At 53.6% G+C, this 23806-nt stretch overlaps 1 protein-coding gene across 5 annotated transcripts; it reads left to right on the top strand.

Moving 5' to 3' along the window:
• Positions 1-11486: 11486 nt before the first annotated feature.
• Positions 11487-23385, top strand: NTMT1 (N-terminal Xaa-Pro-Lys N-methyltransferase 1). 5 transcript variants are annotated; one of them, XM_067542003.1, is made up of 5 exons: positions 11487-11503; positions 17527-17593; positions 19327-19521; positions 20257-20509; positions 20894-23385. In XM_067542003.1, exons 3-5 carry the CDS (start codon positions 19360-19362, stop codon positions 21148-21150), a joined length of 672 nt encoding a protein of 223 aa, XP_067398104.1. In that variant the 5' UTR covers positions 11487-11503; positions 17527-17593; positions 19327-19359; the 3' UTR covers positions 21151-23385. The 5 variants fall into 5 exon arrangements, with proteins under 5 accessions (XP_067398104.1, XP_067398103.1, XP_067398102.1 ...); XM_067542002.1 differs by having other exon boundaries at positions 11489-11503; positions 19302-19521; XM_067542001.1 differs by lacking the exon at positions 11487-11503 and adding an exon at positions 11580-11747.
• The last annotated feature ends 421 nt before the right edge of the window (positions 23386-23806 follow it).

Genomic DNA, 23806 nt, shown 5'->3' with positions numbered 1-23806 from the left:
TTACAGGCTTCTCTAGCTTCCTACCACTAACCCCCATGCAGTAGCCTCACCCCCACCAGCTCCATCCTGAATTCAGGGTCACGGAGCCGGACATTCTCTGCAGGTGGGCTCCAGAACTTCCCCCGCTGGGCGTGGGGTGTCAAAGAGGCTGGGCTTGTGATTCCTCCAACTATGCCTGCACATGTGTGTGGTGGGGGGTGACATTCCCCCCACTGCAGTCTGGACTGGTGTCTAGCTGTGTCACCTCAATTCTTCACGCCTGGGCCCCGACTTACCTGTTGCTCGGTATCCAGCCCATACCCAGCCTCCTGCAAGTAATCAGTCCCTGACCTAGTGAAGGAGCACTTCTGACCAACCACTCATGGGATAGACTCAAAGCAAACACCCCCAGTCCCAGATGCAAACCTGGGAACTGCCATCTTGCAGGGTTCAATACTGCACACTGCACCCTAAAAGCTCATGTACATTTGTCCATCAATTTATCAAAGAAATTGATATGCACCAGCTCTGTCACTCTAAGTGAGGTCTCAGTCCACATGCACTGTTTTAGATAAACAAGTTTACTGAGTACAGCTAGATTTTAAGTGAATATAAATCAGATTAATATAACTCAAGAGATTAATAATGAGTCAAAGAGTAGCTCACAATTAACTAAAAGATAATTTGCATCCTAAACTAAGATTAATATTTCAGTAACTTACCACACAGGCTGGCTGCGATGCCTTTAGCAACCAGGCTCCCCTTCACCCTCGTGGCCAGATTCGGTCTTTGGTAACACTCACCCTTACCCAAACCCTAACCCTAAACACTCACCCTATTCTATTGCTTCAGAGTTCAAAAGGAGCATATGAACATTTTGATGGAACTTTGAATGTAAGAATACTTTTGTTTGTAGTGCTCTTTGAAGTTTAAGTAGTAAATACCTGTGAATGGTTGTAAATGGCCAATTATCTTCTGCTAATATAAACAGTTACCGATGTGCTTAGGACGTAGGAGACGATACTTCAGAGTTACAAGTAATCATCTATTCATTGTCCCTAATCCTAGCCCTAACCCCTCGCTCTAACCCTCGCCCTCGCACTCACCCTAATTGTCACCCTCGCCTTCATCTTCACCCTCGCCTTCGCCCTTACTCTAATCTTTGCCCTCGGTTTCGCCCTCACCTGAAATCTCGCCCTCGGCTTCGCCCTCACTTGAAATCTCGCCCTCGGCTTCGCCCTCACTTGAAATCTCGCCCTCAGCTTCGCCCTCACCTGAAAGCTCGCCCTCGGCTTCGCCCTCACTTGAAATCTCGCCCTCGACTTCGCCCTCACCCTAATCTTCGCCCTCGCCTACTCCCTCAACCGAATCCTCGCCCAAACCCTTGCCCTCGCACCAACTCTCCCCCCCACCCTAACCCTACCCTCGCCCTCACCCTCGCTCTCACCCTATCCCATGCCCTCGCTCCAACCATCACCCCCGCCCCAACCCTATCCCTCGCCCTCACCCTAACTCTTGTCCTCGCCCTCGACCTAACCTAAACCTCGCCTAACCCTCGTCCTCACACTAGTCGTAGCCCTTGCCCTCACCCTAAACCCTCAAGCTCACCCTAAACCCAAACCCTAACCCCTCACCCTATTCTATTGATTCAGAGTTCAAAAGGAGCATATGAAAATTTTGATGGAACTTTGAATGTAAGAATACTTTTGTTTGTAGTGCTCTTTGAAGTTTAAGTAGTAAATACCTGTGAATGGTTGTAAATGGCCAATTATCTTCTCCTAGTTACCGATGTGCTTAGGACGTAGGAGATGATATTTCAGAGTTACAAGTAATCATCTATTCATTGTCCCTAAACCCTACTCCTAACCCCTCGCTCTAACCCTCGCCCTCGCACTCACCCTAATTGTCACCCTCGCCTTCATCTTCACCCTCACCTTCGCCCTTACTCTAATCTTTGCCCTCGGTTTCGCCCTCACCTGAAATCTCGCCCTCGGCTTCGCCCTCTCGGCCCTCGCCTTCGCCCTCACCTGAAATCTCGCCCTCGGCTTCGCCCTCACCTGAAATCTGACCTGAAATCTCGCCCTCGCCTTCGCCCTCACTTGAAATTTCGCCCTTGGCTTCGCCCTCACCTGAAATCTCGCCCTCGCCTTCGCCCTCACCTGAAATCTCGCCCTCGGCTTCGCCCTCACTTGAAATCTCGCCCTCGGCTTCGCCCTCACCTGAAATCTCGCCCTCGGCTTCGCCCTCACTTGAAATCTCGCCCTCGACTTCACCCTCACCCTAATCTTCGCCCTTGCCTACTCCCTCAACCGAATCCTCGCCCAAACCCTTGCCCTCACACCAACTCTCCCCCCCCCCCACCCTAATCCTACCCTCGCCCTCACCCTCGCTCTCACCCTATCCCATGCCCTCGCCCCAACCATCGCCCCCGCCCCAACCCTATCCCTCGCCCTTACCCTAACTCTTGTCCTCGCCCTCGACCTAACCTAAACCTCGCCTAACCCTCGTCCTCACACTAGTCCTAGCCCTTGCCCTCACCCTAAACCCTCAAGCTCACCCTAAACCCAAACCCTAACCCCTCACCCTATGCTATTGATTCAGAGTTCAAAAGGAGCATATGAACATTTGGATGGAACTTTGAATGTAAGAATACTTTTGTTTGTAGTGCTCTTTGAAGTTTAAGTAGTAAATACCTGTGAATGGTTGTAAATGGCCAATTATCTTCTGCTAATATAAATAGTTACCAATGTGCTTAGGATGTAGGAGATGATACTTCAGAGTTACAAGTAATTATCTATTCATTGTCCCTAAACCCTTGCCCTAACCCCTCGCCCTAACCCTTGCCCTCGCATTCACCCTAATCTTCACCTTCGCCTTCATCTTCGCCCTCGCCTTCGCCCTTACTCTAATCTTTGCCCTCGCCTTCGCCCTCACTTGAAATCTCGCCCTCAGCTTCGCCCTCACCTGAAATCTTTGCCCTCGGCTTCGCCCTCACTTGAAATCTCGCCCTCGGCTTCGCCCTCACCTGAAATCTCGCCCTCGGCTTCGCCCTCACTTGAAATCTCGCCCTCGACTTCACCCTCACCCTAATCTTCGCCCTCGCCTACAACCGAATCCTGAAACCCTTGCCCTCACACTCCCCCCCCCCCACCCTAATCCTACCCTCGCCCTCACCCTCGCTCTCACCCTATCCCACGAAATCCCTCGCCCTCACCCTAACTCTTGTCCTTCTCAACCTAACCTAAACCTCGCCTAACCCTCACCCTCACACTAGTCCTAGCCCTTGCCCTGACCCTAAACCCTCAAGCTCACCCTAAACCCAAACCCTAACCCCCTCACCCTATTCTATTGCTTCAGAGTTCAAAAGGAGCATATGAACATTTTGATGGAACTTTGAATGTAAGAATACTTTTGTTTGTAGTGCTCTTTGAAGTTTAAATAGTAAATACCTGTGAATGGTTGTAAATGGCCAATTATCTTCTGCTAATATAACTAGTTATCGATGTGCTTAGGACGTAGGAGATGATACTTCAGAGTTACAAGTAATCATCTATTCATTGTCCCTAAACCCTAATCCTAGCCCTAACCCCTCGCTCTAACTCTCGACTCAATTTTCTCGCCTTCATCGTCGCCCTCGCCTTCGCCCTCACTCTAATCTTTGCCCTCGGTTTCGCCCTCACCTGAAATCTCACCCTCAGCTTCGCCCTCACCTGAAATCTCGCCCTCAGCTTCGCCCTCATTTGAAATCTCACCCTCAGCTTCGCCCTCACCCTAATCTTCGCCCTCGCCTACTCCCTCAACCGAATCCTCGTCCAAACCCTTGCCCTCGCACCATCTCTTGCCCCCACCCTAACCCTACCCTCGCCCTCACCCTCGCTCTCACCCTATCCCATGCCCTCGCCCCAACCATCGCCCCCGCCCCAACCCTATCCCTCGCCCTCACCTTAACTCTTGTCCTCGCCTCAACCTAACCTAAACCTCGCCTAACCCTCGCCCTCACCATAGTCCTAGCCCTTGCCCTCACCCTAAACCCTCAAGCTCACCCTAAACCCAAACCCTAACCCCTCACCCTATTCTATTGCTTCAGAGTTCAAAAGGAGCATATGAACATTTGGATGGAACTTTGAATGTAAGAATACTTTTGTTTGTAGTGCTCTTTGAAGTTTAAGTAGTAAATACATGTGAATGGTTGTAAATGGCTAGTTATCTTCTGCTAATATAATTCGTTACGGATGTGCTTAGGACGTAGGTGATGATACTTCAGAGTTACAAGTAATCATCTATTCATTGTCCCTAATCCTAGCCCTAACCCCTCGCCCTAACCCTCGCACTCACCCTAATCTTCCCCTTTGCCTTAGCCCGCAACCAAATCCTCGCCCCAACCCTTGCCCTCGCCCTAGCCCCAACCCTCGCCCCTTTCCTAACCTATCCCTCTCCGTTGCCCTCAACCTAACTCTTGTCCTCGCCCTCACCCTAATCTTCGCCCTCACCTTAAACCTCGCCCTCGCCTTCGCCCTTACTCTAATTTTCGCCCTCGCCTTTGCCCTCTCCCTGGTCTTCGCCCTCGCCTTCGCCCTCACCCTGATCTTCGCCCTCGCCTTCGCCCTCACTCTAATTTTTGCCCTTGCCTTCGCCCTCACTCTAATCTTTGTCCTCGCCTTCACCCTCACCCTCCTTTTGAACTCTTAATCAATAGAATAGGTTGCGGGTTTAGGGTTAGGGTTTGGGTTAGGGTTTAGGGTGCGCGTGAGGGTTTAGGGTGAGGGTGAGGGCTAGGATTAGGGCGAGGGTTAGGGCAATGTTTAGGGTTAGGTCAAGGGCGAGGACAATAGTTAGGGTGAGGGCAAGGGTGAGTGATAGGGTGAGAGCGAGGGATAGGGTTAGGGCGGGGGCGAGGGTTGGGGCGCGGATTCAATTGAGGGCAAAGGCGAGGGCGAGGATTCAGTTGAGGGCGAGGGCGAAGATTAGGATGAGGGCAAAGGCGAGGCCGAAGATTAGAGTAAGGGTGAAGGCGAGGGCGAAGAGTAGGGTGGGGGCGACGGCAAGGGCGATGATTAGAGTGAGGGCGAAGGTGAGGGCGAGGTTTAAGGTGAGGGTGAAGGCGAGGGCGAGGATTAGGGTGATGGCGAGGGTGAGGAGTTAGGGTGAGGGTTTAGGGCTAGGATTAGGGTTTAGGGACAACGACTAGATGATTACTTGTAACTCTGAAGTATCATCTCCTACGTCCTAAGCACATCAATAACTAGTTATATGATCACAAGATAATTGGCCATTTACAACCATTCACACGTATTTACTACTTAAATTTCAAAGAGCACTACAAACAAAAGTATTCTTACATTCAAAGTTCCATCAAAATGTTCATATGCTCCTTTTGAACTCTGAAGCAGTAGAATAGGGTGAGGGTTTAGGGTGAGCGTGAGGGTTTAGGGTGAGGGCGACGGCTAGGATTAGGGTGAGGGCGAGGGTTAGGGCGAGGTTTAGGGTTAGGTCGAGGGCAAGGACAAGAGTTTTGGTGAGGGCAAGAGTGAGGTCGAGGGCGAGGGATAGGGTTAGGGCGGGGGTTGGGGCAAGGGCACCGGATAGGGTGAGAGCGAGGGGGAGGGCGAGGGTTAGGGCGGAGGCGAGGGTGAAGATTAGAGTAAGGGTGAAGGCAAGGGCGAAGATTAGGGACACATGTATACACACCCAGTCGCTCTCTCCCTCCATCCAGCCATATGTGCGTGTGCACCCACTCTTCATCCAGATGCATACCTGCATGGACACACACACACACTGCTTCCCACTCTTAAGCAGACAGAGGTAAAGCTCAGTAATGAAATCTCTCTGTGCTGTGTTACTCCCTTTGGGTGTGTTTTATTGGCCACTCGCTAAGCCGCTCACAGCGTCCGTGCCATCCCTCCAGTGGGGCCTGCTCTGGAGTGTGAGTGTGAGTGCCAGCCCTCCAGTGGGCTTTCTCCAGCCCGGCCCTTTCTTCCCAGGAATGAGTGTTGCGATGTTTCTGTTGCTAGGAAGGTGGTTGGTAGCGGACGGCTGTGGAGTCCTGTCTTGTACACAGCAGGGCTCTGAAGAACTTTCCTTGACTCTGCCCTTCATCCCACCCTATGCCCCTTGCCCACACAGCCGCCTGCTGCTCACGTTGCCTGGTAACTGGAGGCTGCCTTGCTAGCGGTGGTGTTGGAGGCTCAGGCACGGTTGTGCTGGAGCAGCTGTGCGGGGTGTGTTCTGGAGCCCAGTGGGGTTTGATTCCTGCCTGTGTCTGCAGAGAAGGGAAGTTGAACGGTACCAGGGCCCACACCCCTTGGGGCTCAGCCAACGCCCCAGCCTTTCAGCAAGCCACTTCTGGCTCTGACAGATGCAGGGCTGTGCTTCCCACTGGACCTTGGCAATACAGGGCCTGCTCCCAACAAAGTCTGGAGGTGTCGTGCCATTGACTGCAGTGATTTTAGCCCAGACTGCTCTGCCTCTGTCCCACCCCCACAAGAGGCTCTGAAAGGGCTGTGGCTAAGATTGCAGGGCCTGCTGCTGCTCACACACCTGTTAATGTAAACCAAGGAATAACTCCCCCTTTAAACCAAGGTGAGATCAGAATGAGGCAAAGCGGGAAAAGGCCCATTAGCGGCTGTCCCTGGTCTCCATCAGTTTCGTGCCCTGCTGCACTCCCAGGGCTCCCACCCAATCTGGTCTGACAGACCCACGGCCAGGAAGATTTTCGTGCTCCCGTGTCCTCCGTTTCATCCTCTTGTTCTTACACCGCCTTACAGCAGCCCCCTGCCCCGCATGTAGGTTTTCACCCCTCAGACCTTTGCAGGCACTTAGCAGGCCCCAGGGAGGCCAACCTGTAGCCAAGTTCTGCATGTTTAACGCTTTTGATCTTTTCTTCACCAGTCCGTGGTGCTGTTCTCCAAAGTCCCTTCCAATGCAGCTGGCTTTAAGGGGCCCAGAGCTGAGTACAGCATGCCGGGGCAGCTTTCCTACAACCCAGTAAAAAAGCCACTGCAAGATACCTTGGCATCAGCAGCCCAGAATGATGGCAGCTCTGATTGTGCTGCTGCATCACACTGCAAATTACTATGATTTTTATTTATTGGTTGTATTGCAGTAGCACCTAAGAGCCCCAGTCTGGACCCTTGGGCCGGATGAAAAGACAATCCCTGTCCCAGTGAGCTTATGATTAGGCTTGGAAAGTTACGATTTTTATCAGTGAATGTCAGTAAACGTTGATTTCACCGTACACACACAAACCGAGGAAAAAATATATCCATCGATGATAATCGAAATTTACAGCTTGACAACCTAAGAAAAATGCTGCTTGGGAACTTTAAGAAGTTTGATTTACGTTTGAGTTTGATTTAAGAATATTTACTTTGTATATTTTGACAGTGACATTGACAGTCTGTGTTTTAACAGTTATATATAGCTTTAGCTTTTTATAGCTCAGTGTCTACTGTCATTACATAATTATTGTCCGACGCTCCCTTTGTCTGACCCCCATCATTTCCTGCAGCTGTGAAAATTTAAAGCAAGAAAATTGGAAAAAATGCTTAACACCCATAATTTTGTGCAACTGTGAAAAATGTAAAGCCATTAAAAATGCTTAAATAAATGTTGATATCTGTCAAAAATTATTAAGAAAATTAAAAATCGAATTCTTCCAAGCCTACTTAAAATTTTACAATGTTGCAAGAGACAATAGATGGAGACAGACAGACAGGGAGCATAGGGAAACAATGTTGTTTGGCAGGATGGGCGGTGATCTCAGCACACCACCTGCCTTTCTGTTGTCAAGTTTTTTGTAGACATTGTGGCAAAGGGGAGTTGTAAGGAGGGATTTGCGGGACAGAGAGGTGGCTTTGTGGATGTTGATGGGGGCTCCTCCCAAGCATGTGAGTACGGTCATACATGTTGAACATATGAACAATTTAATGTATGTTTTCTCATTCTTTAGAGATGGGCCAAAAACCTCAGATCCCAACGTTTCCCCCCCCAAGTCTGGCTCTGAATCCAGATTTTATGACTTGGCTCAGAACTCTGGATCCCAGCACCCCTGAACTTTGGGATCCAGGACCAGAACTTTGTGGATGTAGCTTTTCCAGAGTTTCCTGAACCCAAGTGTCTGAGGTCACTGACTCCACCTTGGTAGGTTGTTGTCCTTATTTTTTAGGATCACAAGTTGTGCTTCTTTTACCAGCTGTGGAGCCTGCAGGGAACAGTCCTGGGTCTGCTGGATGGCCCGTAGCTCTCATGTTCCCCATTCCACACGCTGGTTTGTACGTGGCCATGAGGTTTTGGTTTTTCTGGTTTTGGTGTAAAATGAGCATTTTTGGAGTTTATCTTTGCTGATTAAAAAAAAAGATTTACGTTTTTTTTTAAAAAAAGACACACCCAGTGGAACATTGAAGGCTAAAGTGCTGCTTTCCTATTGGTTACTGGACCTGTCAATGATTCCTAGGGAGAAACAAATACTGTTAACAGAACTCTGTATCCACGGTAACATGTGACTGAAACTTTCCAGCAGAAGGTAATTTCTTTGATTTTTTTTCCCTCGTTTGATATGTTTTCATGGAGTGACCCATGGCTCAGCCACTGAACGACTGGCAGGGAGGAAGGATGGTCTGGGCATTAGCCTGGCACGACCTGGAAGACCTGAGCTGAATTCCCTGCCCCTGTGTGTGGGACCTTGGATATAGTCACTTAGGTGCCTGCAGGTGCGCTGCTGCCGCCTTCTTTCATTTTGTCGACAAAAGCTGGCTTTTATCGACAACACTCTCTAGTGTAGACCAGGCCTAACGGTGTCTGGACACCGGTCTTCGGCCCAGCCCAGGGGAAGGGAGGCAGGATGGGAGGTGTGCTCAGAGGTTGCCTACTGTGGAAATGGAGAGAAAAACTCTCTGATAGGTTCGGTTTGGGATACGGGGGTTAAGCGAGACAGTGATGATTCTGGGGGTTTGCTTAACCAATAAACCCTTTACTTTATAATAAACAATTCTATTCTTATAATAAACAGTTTCACAGCAAGCAATTGCACAGCAAACAGTGATAGCAAAGGGCAGGAGAACTCCATGCACGAAAGGACAAAATGTGCCACCCAAGACTTTAGCGTTTTGTGATCTCTCCTGGATCAACGCGTGGCTGCCAGCATGTGACACTAGGGTGCCCGGTTTTGGAGTTCCCCAAAGAAGTTACAAGACAAACACAACAGAAAACAGTTAATCCATACTCACAAACATTATATACAGGTATACCATGCTGGCCTTGCTTTAGATACTGCAGACGGGAGAGAGCCACTGTGAGTGATCAGTTCACAGCAAAGAGAGCTGGGGAAGATGCATCAGCCCACCGAGCCAACACGACCAAGAGATACACGAGGTGCTGGGTAGATTCAATTCCTCTCTGCCTTCTGCCACCTGGGTTTGAACTTTTATAGTTTCCCCTGGTCAGCAGAGGCTAAGCCCCATTGGTTGCTATTTGCTGCATGACCTCGGCGTTTAGCCAACCAGGTGCTCCTGATTTCCTGGGCAGGTATGGACCAGCCAACCAGGTGATTACAATTATCCTGGGCAGTTGCTGACCACGCACCAGCAGGTGGGGTCACTTCATTTTCTTATAAGGAGACAGGTACATGCGGCTCATGCTGCTGAGTCAACCCTCCCTAGGCTGCCTCTTTATCCACGTGGGGGGGCAGTGCATGTGGTGCTGCAGACACCACTATGCGATTCAGTCTCCACACCTACCAGATCGGGTCCCATTCAAAATCTGGCTAGAGGTGGTGTCCACATTCGAACTTCTAGCTCAGTGGTTAGAGTGCTCATTTGGAAGGGGGGAAGGGGGCAACGGGGGAGCTTTAACCACAGGGCTAAAAGTTATAAGGTGGGGCACCTCCTGTGCTGAGCAAGGCAGGGGCCTAACTCATTCCCACAAGAAACTACTTAGATGCCTAAGCTGCCTGACTTCCGGAGATGGGTTCCCATTCTTGGCTCGCCAAGCAGAGAGAGGCACCTCTCTGCAACCTACAGGTGGGAACTTTTCTCCAGGAGATGGGCGGGGCTCAGCACACATCCCTTTTGTCAGCATCTCCTCTTGCCTAGTCTAGCTGGCTCCCCACCTAGCAGGCTGGCTTTGGGGGATCATACTCTAAGGCGCCTGTCTCTCCCGTTCATTGTGTAGGGCGCTTAGGGGCTGAATTCAGGCTTTGTGGACCGCAGTTCCTGGGATTTTCTGGGCATCTAATATTAGGCACTGCACTGCTCAGCCTTGCAACATCTGAATCCCTTTGTGGGTCCAGGCCTGGGTCTCGCCGTGCCTCAGTTCCCCATCTGTAAAACAACTCTTCCCTACCTCACAGGAATGGTGTGAGCTGCTCAGATACTGTGGTAACAGGGTCCATGTAGGTACCTGCCGTAGAGTGACGGCTTATTCTGGGCCATCGCTCACCCAGCTGATCAGTAAGCATTAAAAACCGCCTCTACTAGTCAATATTTAAAAACAAAAAAAAGACCTTGAGCAGTTTTATAGAATTGCCGTATGTGAAAATGACCAGATGTGTGGCTCCATTAGAAATGTCAAGCTGTACAGGGTATCATCTGCCTGTCTGTCTGTCTGTCTGTCTGAAATGCAGCCACCTCTGGGAATGAAGCTGTCTGGAGCAGGCAAGTGCTCTGCTGCCCCCTCTATCTATCAGTAACCAGCCTCCACCCCTCCTGGCACAAGGGCTGGCACATACCATGTGTGTAGCGTGCTCTGAGCATGCCCGTGGGATCGAGAGCAGCTTGTGAGACAGGTGTTCCCCTGCCTGGTTTGAGAAGTCTGCTTCCAGGCTCTGGGGATTCGCCTGAGTGTGAGGGGCTCCGAGCCGCATAATCGCAGTCAGTATTCAAATTTGCAAGTGGGGAAATGGCACATAGATGTGACCCGATGGGACTTGCCTGAGGTCACATTGTCAGTAGGAGAGCTAAGAGTGGAAGCCGTCCAGTTCCCTACCCTCTGCCCCAGGATCCCTCCCGTCATCAGAACAGGAAGTTTGCCCCTGTGCCCTTCACCAACATTTTTCCTTCCTCACCCTACTTGTTCATTGACGTGCATTAACTGGCCTCCACTCTCCACCCCAGAGGTGGCTGCATTTCAAAGGTGCCGTACAGAGAGAGACCAAGGGGTCCAGTGAGCTTCTGTCCCATTTACACTTGGGCGGCCCTAGTAAAGCCCGGTGCACGGTCTGCAAACACCCTCTGGGCTGGGGCCCTTATGCCTGAGAAGTGAGGCAGAAACTGCCACACAGGGGCATGAAGGGCCGCATTTCCACAGGCCGCAGCTGGCACCGGCTGTGCATGCTCCGAAAGCAAACCCGAACTATCCAGCCGTCCTGCCTTCAGCTGCCTGGCTCCCATGGCGCTGCTGTGTCTACAAACTGTCAGTCCCCTGAGGTGAAGAGGGAGGAGGATGCGGAGAGCCCAGCAGGGGAGCCAGAATGAGCAGCCACAGGAGAGAGCGAACGAGCTCCCTGCCTCTCTGCCCTGCCCTCCCCCTGGTAGGTGGCTCCCTGCTGTAACCTGGAATAAATCGCGGCCCCGATGGGAGGGATTTTCACTCTGAACTATTTAAGGAAATTACGCTGAGGCGAGGGGGAGGAGCAGCGGGCAGGCCCGAGCCGGCGTGCAGCCGCGGCAGCTGCAGGGGGGGAAATCCAGGGGTGCAGTTCTGCTGCTGGGACAGGAGGCGACCCCCTGGCCCCACACCCCCGCCAGCGTAGCCCCCGGCGCTGCAGACCCGGGGTGAGTTTGCACGGCGGGCGGGGAGGAAAGCTGCAGCAGGCGGCCCGGCCCGGGGGTGGGGGCAGCGAGCGGGCCCGGCCCTGGTCAGTGACCCCCGGGGCCCGGGCTGGCTGCGTTCCCGGGTCCCTGGTGCGGCTCCACGTGGCAGCGGAGCGGCGGGCCGGCAGGCTCGGAGCCCGAGGCTGAGCAGCGCTCCGGGGCGGAGTGAGCCGGGGGCCGCTCCTCCGGCAGGGCCTGGGGAGAGAAGCCCCGTCCGCTGCTGCAGGGTCTCCCCATCGACCGGGAACCCCCAAGAGCAGGCGGCCCCTGCACCAGGGGCCCTGGTTCCCCCCGACACCCCGTGCCCCAGCGGCCTCCTCCAGCGAGAGAGAGCCTGGCGGGTGGGCGAGGCTGGGGTCCCGGGGCCGGGCTGGTCTCCGGGCCCAGGGCCTGGCTGCCCGGGTCTGGCCGCACCGCGCTCCCCGCCGCGCACTGAGTAACCTGGCGCAGGCCGCCAGCGGGAGCAGGTTAAAATCCAGGGAGAGCGAGTTAAATACACTACCCCCCTCCCCCGTGAATCTTCAGGGGTGGGGGGGTAACTTCAAGGCGGGGGGTGTGTGTGTCAAGAGACCTGGCTTCAGCTGCTTCCCCCTCCAACCTCCCACCCCCCCCCCCAAAAAAAACCCTGAAAAAATCGCTTTCCTCCTGGCTCTGGAAAGGGTCAATAATCACAGGGGTGTGTGTGTGTGTGTGTGTGTGTGTGTGCCTGTGTGTGTGTGCACGCACCCTATGGTCAGGGAGTGTGTTTGCACCTGTGTGTGCCCGAGTCAGGGTGTGTGCTCATGCATCCACACGCAGATCTCTGCCCATGGCTTGCATTATTACCCTGCGTGAACTCTCAGTGCTGTGAGCTCCTCCGAGGAGAGGTGGGTGCTCTGTAGGTGCACCCTATTCCTTCTCAGACATGCTGCTGTGTCTTCTTTACCTGGCTCTGTGGCTCGGGGACCAGCATCTTGCTCCCCTGCCCCTAGAAATCTCACTAATAAATTGCTGAGCTGAACACATAAGGTCCATGTTGTCCCCTGCTGCTGAGAAACAGGTGGCGTAGACGAATCCCACTGGGGATTTGCTTCCCCTGAACCATCTTGTCGGGAAGGTGCGGGTGGGAGGGGGGGAGGCCTGGTTTTCCCTTCCCCAGAGCTGGCATTGGGTTCAGCCTTCTTAATCCACTGACACTCCAGGATCTGCAGGAAAATTGCCCCCCCCCCGCCAGGCCTCCACACAGCTTCCTTTCTCCCCATCCCCTGTGGCAGCCTGGCTCTGCTGAGCTCCCTGCTGATGGCTGCCCGTGAACCCTCTTGGGGGAAGGGGGCATCGCTGCGTGGAGGGCCTTGCCAATAGGGTCAGCGTTACCTTACGTGGGGCGGTTACCATGCGCGTGCGGGGGGAGGATGTTGGAGAGCTGCTGCGAAGGCAGTTGGGATCCCCCCTGTGCCCAGAGCTCGAGGAGCATTCCCTCCCGTCTCTGGAGCGGTCGTCATCTCCCTATGTGCTGTGCCCCCAATCTAGGCCTCTGGCATTTGCTCAGAGCTGAGTTGTGCATTTTCTGGCTGTTACTCTTATGCTTCTGGGGTCTTTAATTGGCAAGAGGGAGGGGGTGTTAGGAACTGCTGGAGCGATGCAGACAATTGTGCTTTTTCAATGAATGTCCCTCCCCAAAATATCCTTCCAGGTACATGGGTTGGAAATTGCCGTCCTCTTCTGCGCCCTAAATAAAAGCTGCTGGATTCACACTGCTTCAGAAGGGGCTGCAGGTGCTCAGCACCACTGATCATCAGGCCGTGTATCTAGGGATCTAAATGTGGACCCAGGTTTGAAAATTTGGGCCCGAACTGAGGAGATGGTGGGGGGAGTGTCATTGGAAAAGCACAAGTGTCTGCATCACTCCAGCAGTGCTCTGAACGTTGTTTGTTGTTGCAAGGCACAAAAACCTTTCCTGGCCTTAGTTCTGTAGATCAATTCAGGGCTTGTGTGTCTCCGGTGCCATGAAGTGTTCTGGGGCTGCCTTTCCCAGGAGAAGGAGGTGGAGTCTGGCAAAATGTGGGTCTTTAATTCTCCGCCCAGGTAGCCCAGGGAAGCTGTGATGGAGCCTGGGCTTGGATGGGGGTGTCTCTTAGCACCATGTTAGATGTGCGGTGGTAAATGCCCTGCCTGCTGTCTACTCTATAGCTCTCTCTGCTGGTCCAGCTGCTCTCGTGGAGAATTACGTATCCTCGTGTTCTTGTAATATAGCCAAGGCCTCTGACTGCAAGTGTATGAGTGCCCAGGGCCAAGCAAGTTATCCTCCAGAAGAGATTGATCCAGTTTCAATCTGCCTGTGACAGAGCTTGTCATGCATGACGTCTCTTACTGCGGCAGGAAGGCAAAACAACTCAGATCTGTCTTGCGAAGGTGCATCATCCTCTGACCGGCGCGTAACAAAACAGCATCATGGAAATGCCTCTGGCATGCCAAGTCAGGAGCTTCTTCAAGTGAAGCCCCGTGTGGCCGGCCTTTCTGAGACTGAAACGTTGATCTCCTGGGCTTTGCCGGGGTTGGGATTTTAGCCACCAGGTTGCTGCAGATGTGCAAGCCCCTAGGGTAGACCAGGGTCCAGTTGGCCAGACCCTGCTCTGACTTAAGGATTTTGACCAACAGCGGGGAAGATGTGGTTCTATGTTCTCGGCCCTGGGATCACTGGCATCTTCTGGGCAAAGAGCATGCTCAGTGCTCTCCTGTCTGTTCCTCCTCTTGTCTGGTTGGAAACATGGAACAACCCCAGAATGCAAAGAGGCAGCAGATGTATATTTAGCTGCCTCTTTCATGCTCCGGCATGCTCATGTGACACGGGTGCTAGCTGCTTGGGTCCCGTGTGGAGCCCATTCCCCACATTCTTTGGCCTGACAGCTGGAGACAGGGGCCGGGCTGCAGCGTCTGCCCTTTGGCTTTGGACACCCAGTTTCAGAGCAGCATTCCTGGGGGAACTGTTGGCTACCACTGTTGTTCAGTGTCACTGTTTGCTCATGACTCTGACAGGTGTCCCACATGCTTTTGAAAAGCCTGGCTCGATGCCAAGAGGAGGGAATGTTCTTAGGAGGAGGGTTTGTTGCGTGAGGTCACTGGGGATTGGGCAGCAGTGACTTGGGTATCTTTCTTCACTTCTTTTGGCAGGCAGACACAGGCCTCCAGACACTGATCCTCCCTCTTCCCATCAGCATGAGCAAGGAGGCCCACAGACAGGGGTCCCGATTCCTGCAGTGATTCGGGGCAGATCTGAGCAGTAGAGCCTAAACAACTAAATTCTCCTGTTCTTACAGTTTAATACCAGCATCTCTGAGTTGTGCTTAAGTGTCTTTGTTGCCCTACATGCCTGCTCTCATTAACTTCACCCGGATCAGGGTAAGGCTCTAACATTCCAAGGGCAAAATGAACTCCCGGTGCTCCTCTGTGGACCTGGTACATTCGCTTAGGCCTGGTCCACGTTACAAAGTTTTGCCGGCATAGCTGTGTCGGCCAGGAGTGCAGGGAAAACAATCGCACGCCCTCTCTAGTATAGCTATGCTGGCAAACCCGTGAGTACATGCAATTACACCAGCAAAAGAGGCCCTCTGCCTGCGTAGCTGACGTTGCCTGGGGAGGTGGTTTAACTGTGCCAGCGATGTACGTATAAGCTGCGTTGCTGCTGGAGGGCTTTGCTGGCATTTGCTTTGAGTCACCATCAGTCCACGCTGGATTTGCTGGCATTGCCAGCAAGGCATTTGTCGTGTAGACAAGCCATTAAAGTGCTGCTGTCCCACTGGGATAATGCCACTTCCTCAAGGGTTGACACAACTGATTCTTTTCCTGTCCATAAGAACACAAGAATGGCCGTAATGGGTCAGAGCGATGGTCCATCTAGACCAGTGTCCTGTCTGCCGACAGTGGCCAATGCCAGGTGCTTCAGAGGGAATGAACAGAACACGGCAATTATCGAGCGATCCGTCGTCCCCCGTTGTCCAGTCCTAGCATCTGACTGTCAGAGGCTTAGGAACACCTAAAGCATGGGATTGTGTCCTGTCCAAGGCAGTGAAATCTGCCACAACTCAAGTCTCTGAAGGAGAGTTTAAGTTGAGGCATAGAACCATACTCATTTCCCTCTCCCCCCCCCCCCCGTGATCAGGGAGCAAATGTGAGCATTTTGTTGCATTGCATCATAAGTTTCTGTGAACGTACCTCTGGAACCGGGGAGCAGCGTCCGGGGTTTCCCCTCTCTGGGTCCTCCTCAGAGGGGGACCACCCCTCCCAGCTACCTCCCACCGGGAGCAGTCTTGTGCCCTTTTTAGGGCAAGCAGTCTACAGCCAGACCCTCAGGCAGGGCTGGCAAGGCACCCAGTTCAAAGCTAGGCCCTCAGGCAGGGCTGGCAAGGCAAGCAGTCTAGAGCCCGGCCCTCAGGCAGGGCTGGCAAGGCAAGCAGTCTAGAGCCCGGCCCTCAGGCAGGGCTGGCAGGTGAGCAAGCCGCTCTCTGGAACGGCACGGCGGGGAAGGCTTCCTCACGGAGGATAGGGAAGGGGGGAGGGGGACGCAGGCCCGCCCGTCTCCACTGCGTCCCAGCCCAGGGCCCTGTCAGTGGCAACAGTGTTTGCCACTGGGTCGGCGGGGCTCCGGCCACAACATGCCGCCCGGGTTGCCCCTGACTCAGCCACTAACGTGTGGCGATCCCTGGGCTTCTTCCTCCCCGAAACCCCCGGTACCTGCCTCCTCTGGGTTGCTGAGGTGGGGTAGACCTGCTAGGCCCTCCTCGTCCACGGGCGGCAGCTCGGGTAGCTCCATGGGCTCATCTTCGGAGGGTAGCTCCTCCAGGTCCTGCGGTCCCCAGGCCTCGGGCAGGGCCGCTAGGTCCTCAGGGTCCCAGGCTCGACACTGCTCTGGTTGGTCCGCTCCCGGCTCCCAAGCCCTGGGTGTCTCCGGGGGGTTCTCTTCAGGCTCGTAGTCCGCGGGGAGCCCCGACGGGCCTTCTTCCGGCTCCCAGGCCGTGGGGGTCTCTGGTGGGCCCTCCAACTCCCAGGCCGTAGGGTACCTGGGGGAGGCCTCGGTCAAACCCCAGGCTGGGTTTAAGGCCGGCCACTCCCTCTCAGCCCGGCTCCCCGGCCCGGCCTTAGCCAGGAGCTCCGGAGGAGACGCATCCTTCCCCTTCAGCTGTCTTCTCCCAACTGAGCTCACCGGCCTGGCTCTTAAAGGCCTAGCTCCGCCCCCTTGCTTCCGGTCAGGTGGGGCCGCTGGGGCCTTTAAAGGCCTAGACCCGCCCCCTTGCTTCCGGTCAGGGGTTTCCTTGGGGCAGGCCTCTGTCAGCCAGGGTGGGTCTGGCTCCCTCTCTGGGTCCTCCTCAGAGGGGGACCACCCCTCCCGGCTACAGTTTCTTTAAAGGAAATTTACTGCTGAGATAGGAGCAGAGGTTGACGGCCCTATTCCGTAGGTTCTGATGTCCTCATCCCCACAGTGTGTGAGCACCTTCCAGTTGCACATTGAGGGACATAGCGAACATCTGTTACATGCGACTGCCCTTTGAGATCCCCACACAGGAGTAGTGCAGGCATCAAGATCACAAACCGCAAGGTGTCTGTGTTGACAGGCAGGAGCCCCCTCCAGGATAGAGCGAGGGACACTGTCTCTCTGGTCCATTCGGTTTGTGGTTTCTCTGCTGAGAAGTTAGCTAATCGGTTACACTTGCAGGTTGAACTTGCATGGTCGTGGACTGACACCTAGCCATTTCTTTCCACACAGGCCACAGAACAGGGATCTGCTTTTGTTCACTAGCAACCTAAGCTGGATTCGAGCAGGTGATCTAAAGGTGAGACTTTCAATAACCTGGTACCATCTCCCTGAGCTGTTCGTGTGGGTACTTATTTTGTTCACTCTGTGTTGCTGTTTAAAATCATGCCAAGGGTATTGATGCTCTTTAGGCTACACTTGAAAAAAAAATTATATTTAATGGAATATTTCTCAGGAAATTCAGCCCACAAAATCATCCATTTCTTTAGTTGTAAACGTGTTTGAAGTCCTTGAATTTACCCTTTGGCCACCTTAAATCTAGTTTCTAATCCTCAGCGCAATGAATCATGTCCTCAGTAGTTTGAATTATGAGATGTCTTTAGGAATTTACTGCTCGTCTTCCTTATTATACCTGGACTTTATTATATTGCAAAGTGTCCAACTTACAGTCATGACTGAAATTTACAGTCTTCAGATAGGTGTTTAGAATAACTTTTAGCTATCCTGGATGTAATTGGGGGTGATTGATGGGGTGTCAACATAGATAAACATGTCATCTATACACCGGTAACTCCCATAAGGGCTTTCAGGCCGGGGTAGGAAGGGTATGAGGTGAAAATGAGAGTTCAGCCTCTGAAAATGCACATTGTGGACTAAGGTTCTGACTGTCTGGCTGTGGCACGACTGTACCTGGGACGTTGTGTCCACTTCACTTCCAGATAGATATTCTGGTAAGGTCGCCGCCTTAATAAAAGGGGTCAGATTGGCATTAAAAGGTCCTAAAAGCCTGTATCTGGCAGAGGGAAGACGTCCGTCAGTGCAGGCACAGCAGAAGTCAGCTTTAAGACTGCCTTCCAAGGACTCCCTCACAAGCCCTGCGGCAGGGCATGTGCTAGGGACGAAAGGGGCAGGATTGCAGAGATTCTGTGCAGCTGTGTGAAGAGCCCACCATTGGAAGGATGCAAAATTGGTGTAAAGCCTCCAGTTTCAGCACAGAATCTCACCCTGTAAATGACAGGGCTTTGAGATCAACCAAATGATACGGGCTGGAAGGGCTGACTTGGAGGAAAGGTTACCAGAGCTCGGTATGTGTCCATCTGGCTGAGATCTCTTAAAAGGAGGCTGTAATCGATTTGCAGACACTTGAAGGATGTAAACTCCAAGAACAGAGGACAAAGCCATGTATATATTTGAAGAGAGCAGGTGCCAAGAAGCGAGAGGAGTTGACAGGGCTTCTGGGATGGGAGAAGCTATTTGTTGGGGGTTGGTAGAAACCTTCCTAAATGAGGGTGGTGGTATCCAAAGCATCAACTTTCATTTAAAAAAAAAAGAAAGTAAATCTTGGCCTTATAGCTGCAAAGGGAAAAAGTGCAGCTTGCAAACCAGCACAGCGCTTACTTGTTGAGCCGGCAGGTTCTGCTCCAGTGTTTTTGCCACTGCCCAAAACTTTCCCAAGCAACAGCAAAGTGAAGTGAACCAGGCTCTTCTGCTGCTGCAGTTCAGACCCCTGTGGACAGCATGGGGGTTAAACTGTTATCATCTAACCCTGTTCTGAATGGGCCCAGCTGGGTGTGAACGCTGGCGGCTGGTTTACAATGGTGCGTTCGCTCTCGCCCTCCCCGGTTGAACTGTCGTGGTAAGAGTCCCCAGAAGTCTGGTTGTAGACTGGGCCGGACAATATGTTGACCTGCTTGGTCTCCGTGATTTGTGTTGCTCTTGGTGCGAAGCTACTCTCTGCTTTCTGGCAGGCTGATCTCTCTCTCTTTTCTTTTTCCCCCTCTTTTGAGGAGCGGGTTTACGTCTCTGATCCAGTTCCTCACCTAGAGGGCAGCCCCGCTCAACAGCATGACAAGCGAGGTGGTGGAGGATGAGATCGCATTTTACTCCAAGGCTGAGAAATACTGGAAGGATGTGCCGCCCACGGTGGATGGCATGCTGGGTGGGTACGGCCACATCTCCAGCATTGACATCAGCAGTTCCAAAAAATTCCTGCTTAAGTTCCTCCGGGTAGGTAGTGTGGGGCTGTCCGGGGAGGGCATGTCCTACCGCTTGTTCTTAACCGAGTGGATGTTGACCATGCTCCAAACGCCTGCTGAGTGGCGCTTTCCCACCCCCGAGCTCTCCATAGTGCTCTGTCTAGAGACGTGACTGTTCTACGTGGGGGGAAGATGGGCTGTTGTCTCTTTTCTTTGGTCCCTTGTGGGTGTTGGCTGCCCAGTGCCCCGAGGATGACAGTCTAGGAATGATCTCCTGCCGAAGCCTAGCTGGTCATCCCCACCCACTGATAAAGGTTAATTTGTGAGTGGTACTGATGTCCGGCTAATCACGCCACCCGAAGCCACCCCCATCCCTCTGCCCACTGGGAAATGATCTCAGTTCAATACCTAGATCAGCCAAGGGCCCATATAGCCAAAACGAGTCCCACCGTGAATGGGGGAAGGGAGCAGGGAACTCCCTCACTGGCATCTCAGCTGAGAGGCCGACAGTAGAATAACCCATGGAGCCTGGGCCACCCACTCGCTGTTAGAGCAGATCTCCTCCCTGTAGGCAACACGAGGGAAGCTTGTAGAGCTGTTGACAGTGCTGCTCTGTGGACAAAGAAGCTGGCAGGCACCAGCCGGCATTGCCAAGGCCCTGTTCCCAGGGCCAGTTGCCACATCCCTCTGTTGTAGCCTATGGGCTTTGAGGTTCCTCTTTGCAGAGGTAAGTCTCTCCTGTCCCTCATTTTCCCTTTCATGTCAGGATGGTCCTAACAGGACAGGGACCACCTGCGCCCTGGACTGCGGCGCGGGCATTGGCAGGATCACCAAGAGGCTGCTGTTGCCTCTCTTCAAAGCAGTGGACATGGTGGACGTGACTGAGGACTTCCTGACCCAGGCGAGGACCTACCTGGGAGAGGAGGGCAGGCGAGTGAGGAACTATTTCTGCTGTGGCCTGCAGGATTTCAGCCCCGAGCCCAGCTCCTATGACGTCATCTGGATCCAGTGGGTGATAGGTGAGAGAACCCCTGCCTCTGCCATGCGGAAAAGGGCCAGTTCAGTTCTGCTGTCCCCCGCGTGCTTATCTTCCCCAGTACCGAGGATGACGGGTGTGACGTTTACCTGAGGCGGGCAGGTGGAATAGCCACAGGGCATCACCTAATGGATTATCTGCAGAGCTGACCCAAGCACCTGTCTAGGGGTGGATCAGCAGAACAGCAGCTGGGAGTAGCTTAGGATTCCTCTCTCCCCCCGCGGATACAATGCTCTGCACTTCCTGCACAGTGCCTTCGCTCCCCCCCACTTAGAGTAGGTTGGGGAATCCTGCTGACCCGCTGTTCTTTGCTGCTCTGTGTTCCGCACGGTCCTTCCTAACGCTTGTTTGCTGCTCCGCCTGCCAGGGCACCTGACTGACGACCACCTCTCTGACTTCCTGAAGAGATGCCAGGTTGGCCTGCGCCCCAGTGGCATCATCGTCATCAAGGACAACATGGCACAGGAGGGAGTCATCATGGACGATGTGGACAGCAGCGTGTGCCGGGACCTGGACGTGGTCCGGAAGATCGTCCGGCGCGCAGGGCTCACCCTCCTGGCTGAAGAAAGGCAAGAGAACTTCCCCGACGAAATCTACCATGTCTATACGTTTGCCATGAGATGAACCTGGCTGGAAGAGGCTGTTTACAAGAGGTGCAGCTGTGCTGGCTCAGAGCACAGGACCAGCACAGGAGGTCCCTTCTGGGGGGGATCAGGATGACACCTGTAAGGGGGTCCAGGCACTTCATGTTTAAAATGTGTGGGGTGTCTTGCACAACCCTGCTGGGGCTGGCTGAAAAGATCAGGGCGGGTCTTCGACGTTGCTGCTGTTTGTGAGAAGAGACATCTGCCAAATACACTCTCCTGCTGTTGCAACTCTCTGTACGCGGACTCTGCTTAAACACACACGCCAGCCATGCAGCTGGAGGTTTTATTTCTACAGGAAAAGCCTTGACGCTGTACTTGACAGCTCTGTAGGAGGGTGTACGAGAGGCTGAGTAAGAACTCTGCCCCTGTCCTTCCTCAGGGTGTTTGCCTGCCACCAGACAGTGGTGTGTGTGTGACACGTGAATGCCACTCTGTTCCGTGCGTGCGGTACTAGTTCTCCCTGCGGCAGGGGAGTCAGGAGGAGACGTAACCTGGAGCTGATGAGGGGGGGTTAGAACTGCCTGGCTCCTGTGCCAGCTGTTACTTACCCTCCTGCCCTCTGAGTGCCGGAACTGGGGGCGGCTCAGCTACGACAGCTTCTTGTTGCCTTCCCGAAACTGCTCTGAGGCAGGAGGTTGCAGGGTTCCATGCGCTGGGAAATCTGTCGTGAAGGCAGATGGGGGGTAGATGTGCAGGCTCCTGTACAGTGATGGAAAAGGGGTGACTTGGTTTGGCTTCTCTCCAAGATCTTTGCCCTTTCCTCATGATGGAACAGATCTTCCTGAGGGGAGGGGGACACAGCGGCGCCGGGGCTATCCTGGGGTTTTATGTTGCTGCCCATCACCATTGCATGAGCGCCTTCCACGCAAAAGCGCTAGCGTCTTCAAGGAGATCTTTCTTCAGAGCAAAACCTTTTTATTAGATATTTATCCCTGGGAGGGGGGCCAGTGTTCCCCCCCCAGGGGCACAGCGGTGCAACGTCAGAGTTGGGTTAATGCACAACGTCTGCTGGAGCTGGCTTGCCTGCTGTACCTGTTCAACAGCCAGGAGTTGCAGAGTCGGAAGGGGCCGTCACGCTGGCGATGTGCTCGCATGGTCCCTCCCTCTCCCCGAGAAATGAAATCTCCCCCCCTACAGGATTTTAAAAATAATGGGGCTGTAGCTAACTCCCCATTAACAAAGAATCCAAATACAGCCCTGCCCCGTCGCAGAGCCTAGTGGGGGTTGTGAGGGTGAGAACGGCCCCTTGCCACTGGCGTGGGTGGCAGCTCAGGTGCCGTTAGAGAATTACAGACTAGGAAGCATTTGCCACTTCCTGAATGAGCTTGTTCCAAGCAAGCGCTGGCAGTGGCCACACGCTGCATAATAAAGAGCTGGGGCCAGGCTAGGGTGACAGCCTGGCTCCCAACTGCTGTGTCCCAGTCAAGGCAGCTTGGCCAGCATCTCACACGGCCCTGGCAGCATTTCAGAGGGGGAGCCTGCGCCCGGCCTGACAAACCGCCCCCCTCCCCGCCATAGCAACTTCCCATCTGCTACCACTAACCACGTGCGTGCTGAGCGGCAGCCCCAGCGGATATGCTGACGGGTGGCAAAGTGGCTCAGTGGGTTGAGTTTAAGGGCTTGGCTACAGGCTGTGAGTCTGCAGCTCGCTGGCCTGGAGGCTTTAGAGGCGCATCTGGCTTGCCCTGCACGGTGCAGACAAACTGAAACAGCCCAGGGCAAAAGATTGGCTGACGCTCAGCTGGTGTACGTTAACCAGCCCTCACCATGTACCAGGGAACGAGTCTGCTGCTTCAGCCCTTTACCTGGTGCTGAACTGGCCTGGGTTGTAGAGAGCAAGGGAGTGAGCTACAAAGGAGCAACAGCCCTTAGTTCAGTGCCCCCTTAGGCTAACAACGAGGGGGGGGCTGATAGCCAAAGAGGGAGTGGGCCGGCCCAGTGGGTGCCCTCTTTGTGTACGGCCACGTACCAGTAGAGTAACAGCCCGTGGCCCCTGACTTCGCTGAGCGTTCTACAAAGTACGGTGTTGTACCTTTCTAGCCAAGGCCCTGCCTGAGCTGCAAACAGCGAGTCTCCCACCAGCCAGGCAGAGGGAACTATCCCTCTCGTGCGAGCAGCACACAGTTACTTGCTTTGATCAAGTGCCCAGTACAGAACTGGGAATAAAATCTTGGCGTCCTGCCTGCAGGGCCCTGCTCTGACGATTCGAAGGCTCTTTTTTTTCCGATCACTGGATAACAAGATGTGTTTATTCCGGCCACCGTGTAAACAAACAGCCGAGCCCCATTTCTTTCTTTTAGATTCTGAGCACAGCCTAGCGCAAATCCAGCGTACCGCGCCTGCCATTAGCAGTGTAAATCCTGAGTTAACGTGATCGGGCGTTTTATATTAGTTGAATCAAGATCAAAACCCAGGCCTACACCAAGCCCCACATCCGAAGCTGTGTGCCTTGTTTCAACTCTCAATGGAAATAAATAAGGAACAATCCCCAGGGGCCTGGCCCACGAGTGTTACCCATTTACTGACTGACAGCTGGGTGACTGTAGCTGCCCACGTGTTGAAGAATGCTGTAGTTACCATCTTCACCTCCCTAAGGGACAGGCAAGGTCCCAGCTGCTGAGCCCCTGGGGAAC

Source organism: Emydura macquarii, unplaced genomic scaffold, assembly GCF_026122565.2.
Source record: "Emydura macquarii macquarii isolate MOO-44397 ecotype Brisbane River unplaced genomic scaffold, CSIRO-AGI_Emac_v2 contig_691, whole genome shotgun sequence".
In the NCBI taxonomy this organism is placed as follows: domain Eukaryota; kingdom Metazoa; phylum Chordata; order Testudines; family Chelidae; genus Emydura; species Emydura macquarii.
This window is presented reverse-complemented; position numbering and strand designations above follow the sequence as displayed.